Source organism: Merops nubicus, unplaced genomic scaffold, assembly GCF_000691845.1.
Source record: "Merops nubicus isolate BGI_N331 unplaced genomic scaffold, ASM69184v1 scaffold32697, whole genome shotgun sequence".
Classification (NCBI taxonomy): domain Eukaryota; kingdom Metazoa; phylum Chordata; class Aves; order Coraciiformes; family Meropidae; genus Merops; species Merops nubicus.
In genome coordinates, this window is record NW_008620325.1 from 20,342 (window position 1) to 22,832 (window position 2,491).

Here is a 2,491-nt window from a genome sequence, read left to right on the forward strand (position 1 = left end):
CGAGGCAATGATCCGCTTCCGATGGCCCAGCAGGTTCACCTTCAACACCTGCAGGGACAGACCAGGGTCACTGGTGATTCTCCTGCCCTGGGCACAGAGCAAAGCTTCCCCCCCTGTGGGCAGTGCTGCTCCCACCGCCCGCAGCCCCCTGCAGGACGTGGCCCTGGAGGGACTGGGCAGGACCCTGCTGCTGGGGCACAGGGAGGTGATACTCACGTTGACTATTTCAAGCTCCCAGAGGTTTTTCACAGTGTCAATAGAGCTGTAGCCACTCGAGAGGAAGGACTGGATGTAATCCTGCAGCCCCAAAGAGTCGAGCCACGCGGGAACCGAGGGCTGGCTGTTCCCATCACAGCCCAGGGGTTTCAACTGGAAAAGCACAAGGAAGGCGTTAAGAGCTGCAGGGGGCTGGGATCCCAAGGCACACAGCACCAATTAAAACCAGTTTAAAGACTATCACCATCTCTGCTCGCAGCTTTAAAGTGAAAAAATCCATGTATAGACAGGGAATGCACTTGGGATCAAGGCTGGCAGGAGGGACAGCCACCCTCTGCCCAGCACGGGGTCATCCCAGCCACATCACCCACAGAGCAGCGTGCTCCCTCTCCTCCCTGCTACTCCCAAACCCCCTCCCACCGCCCCCATGACCCCTCCATGGGTTAGAGGGATGCAGCTGCAGTCCCAGGCACTGGCTTTTCTTTCTTCTGCTTTCCCAGCCGTGCTGGGTGAGGCCCTGGGTGCTGACCTTGGGGAGGGAGCGAGCAGCCTGGAGCAGCTTCCGACGGTGCTGCGGGTCACTGATGCCGATGTCCCGAAGGTCCTGGTCCTCCATGACATTACAGCCCTGTGGGGACAGGAAGGAGTGGTGTGGGAGCAGAGGGCAACAGGAGCCATGCTGGGTGCAGGATCACGGACGTAACAGCACCCTCCTGACCTCACCTCCCACGAGGAGGAGGAGGAGGAAGGCTCCCAAGGATGGCAGCTCTGCCCCACGTACCAACCTCAGGCTCTGAGAGGGCTGACACGAGAGGGGCTGCGGCACACAGAGCACCCGTGGGGCAGAGCACCACCATCCCCTCCTTCCCACAGCCTGCTCTGCCACCTCCTCTTCCTGCCATTAGATTTCAGGCCATGGCTCAGCACAACCTTCCCACCGGCCGCAGGGATGCTCAAACGGCCGGGTCACACTGCCCAGGTGAACCCCAGCCCCCTCCACACACAGTGCCTGAGCAGGGGCTCTACACAGAGCACCCGTGGGGCAGAGCACCACCATCCCCTCCTTCCCACAGCCTGCTCTGCCATCTCCTCTTCCTGCCATTAGATTTCAGGCCATGGCTCAGCACAACCTTCCCACCGGCCGCAGGGATGCTCAAACGGCCGGGTCACACTGCCCAGGTGAACCCCAGCCCCCTCCACACACAGTGCCTGAGCAGGGGCTCTCAGCTCTGCTCAGCCTCCCACCATGGCCACAGAGAAACCTCCATTTCTTTCCATCAGTGCAGGCAACCTGGTGAAGGTCAGATGTATCTCCCCAGGCAGGGAGGCAGCCAGCCCAGCTCTGGCAGAGCTGTTCCGCTCGCCGCACATCGCTCGTTAAAGCCCATCTTCTGCCCCCCTTCCCCTTGCAGAGCAAGAGAGGATGCATGCAGAGCACGCTGATTTTACCCCCCTCTTAAAATCCTCCACCACCACCTGCTTCCCTGCCCCTCGTACCTGGGGAGAGCTCAGTGGGAAGCCCGGGAACGTCTCCCCATGGCTGGAAGAGCCACACGCTGATGTCTGACCGAGAGCTTCGGCTCCAGCCCCCTCCCCAGACCTGCCTCCCTCTGCTCTCAGGAGAGTCACAGCTGAAGGTCTGTGCTGACAGCACTTCCCTGTTCCACATTTTGGTTTTATAAAAGAAACCTAATTAAAATTAGCTGTCGGGCAATGTGCTGCTGCAGGGGCATGCAGGCTGTGGGGACAGCGGGCAGAGCGGCCAGGGCTTCAGGAGGGGAAGATCATCAAGCAACCTCTTTAAAGGGCAGCAAATGTTCTATATTCCTTCCCACCCCGCACCTTTTGGAGCATTTTGCCATGAGTGTTTTGCTAAGTACTACTTGCTTTAAACACAACAGCCAAATGTGCTCTCCAAGCAGCCAACCCACCCGAGTTGGCCCTGCATGGAGATGATGCTGCCTCCTGCCATGGCAGAGGAGGAGGAACAGCCCTTCCCCACTGTCCCTTCCACTCTCAGATGCTCCTGGACAAGCACATGGGCCCCTTTGCAGCCAGGGCAAACTGCAGGGAGAGGGCTTGCCTTTGGCAATGGCTTTCTGAGAGTCACCGGGTGCATTCACCCTGCCTTGGGTCAGCACTAGTGTGGCCAGCAGGAGCAGGGCAGGGACTGTCCCCCTGGGCTGGGCACTGGGGAGGCCACACCTCAAATCCTGGGTTCAGTTTCGGAGCCCAAGTGTAGTGGGGAGCAGCTGAGGGAGCTGGGGGTGCTGAG

At 59.9% G+C, this 2,491-nt stretch overlaps 1 protein-coding gene across 1 annotated transcript in view; it reads right to left on the reverse strand.

The window, feature by feature from the left end:
• The window catches only part of LOC103776564 (ankyrin repeat and SAM domain-containing protein 1A-like), a gene marked incomplete at its 5' end in the record, with an annotated part of 7,732 nt that extends 6,888 nt beyond the window's left edge, over positions 1-844 (reverse strand). The window contains 3 exons of the mRNA XM_008944076.1: positions 1-48; positions 217-369; positions 746-844. The exon at positions 1-48 is cut by the window's left edge and continues 10 nt beyond it. Of these exons, the coding sequence (XP_008942324.1) occupies positions 1-48; positions 217-369; positions 746-844 (300 nt within the window). The remainder of the gene's footprint in view (positions 49-216; positions 370-745) is intronic.
• Positions 845-2,491: the final 1,647 nt, after the last annotated feature.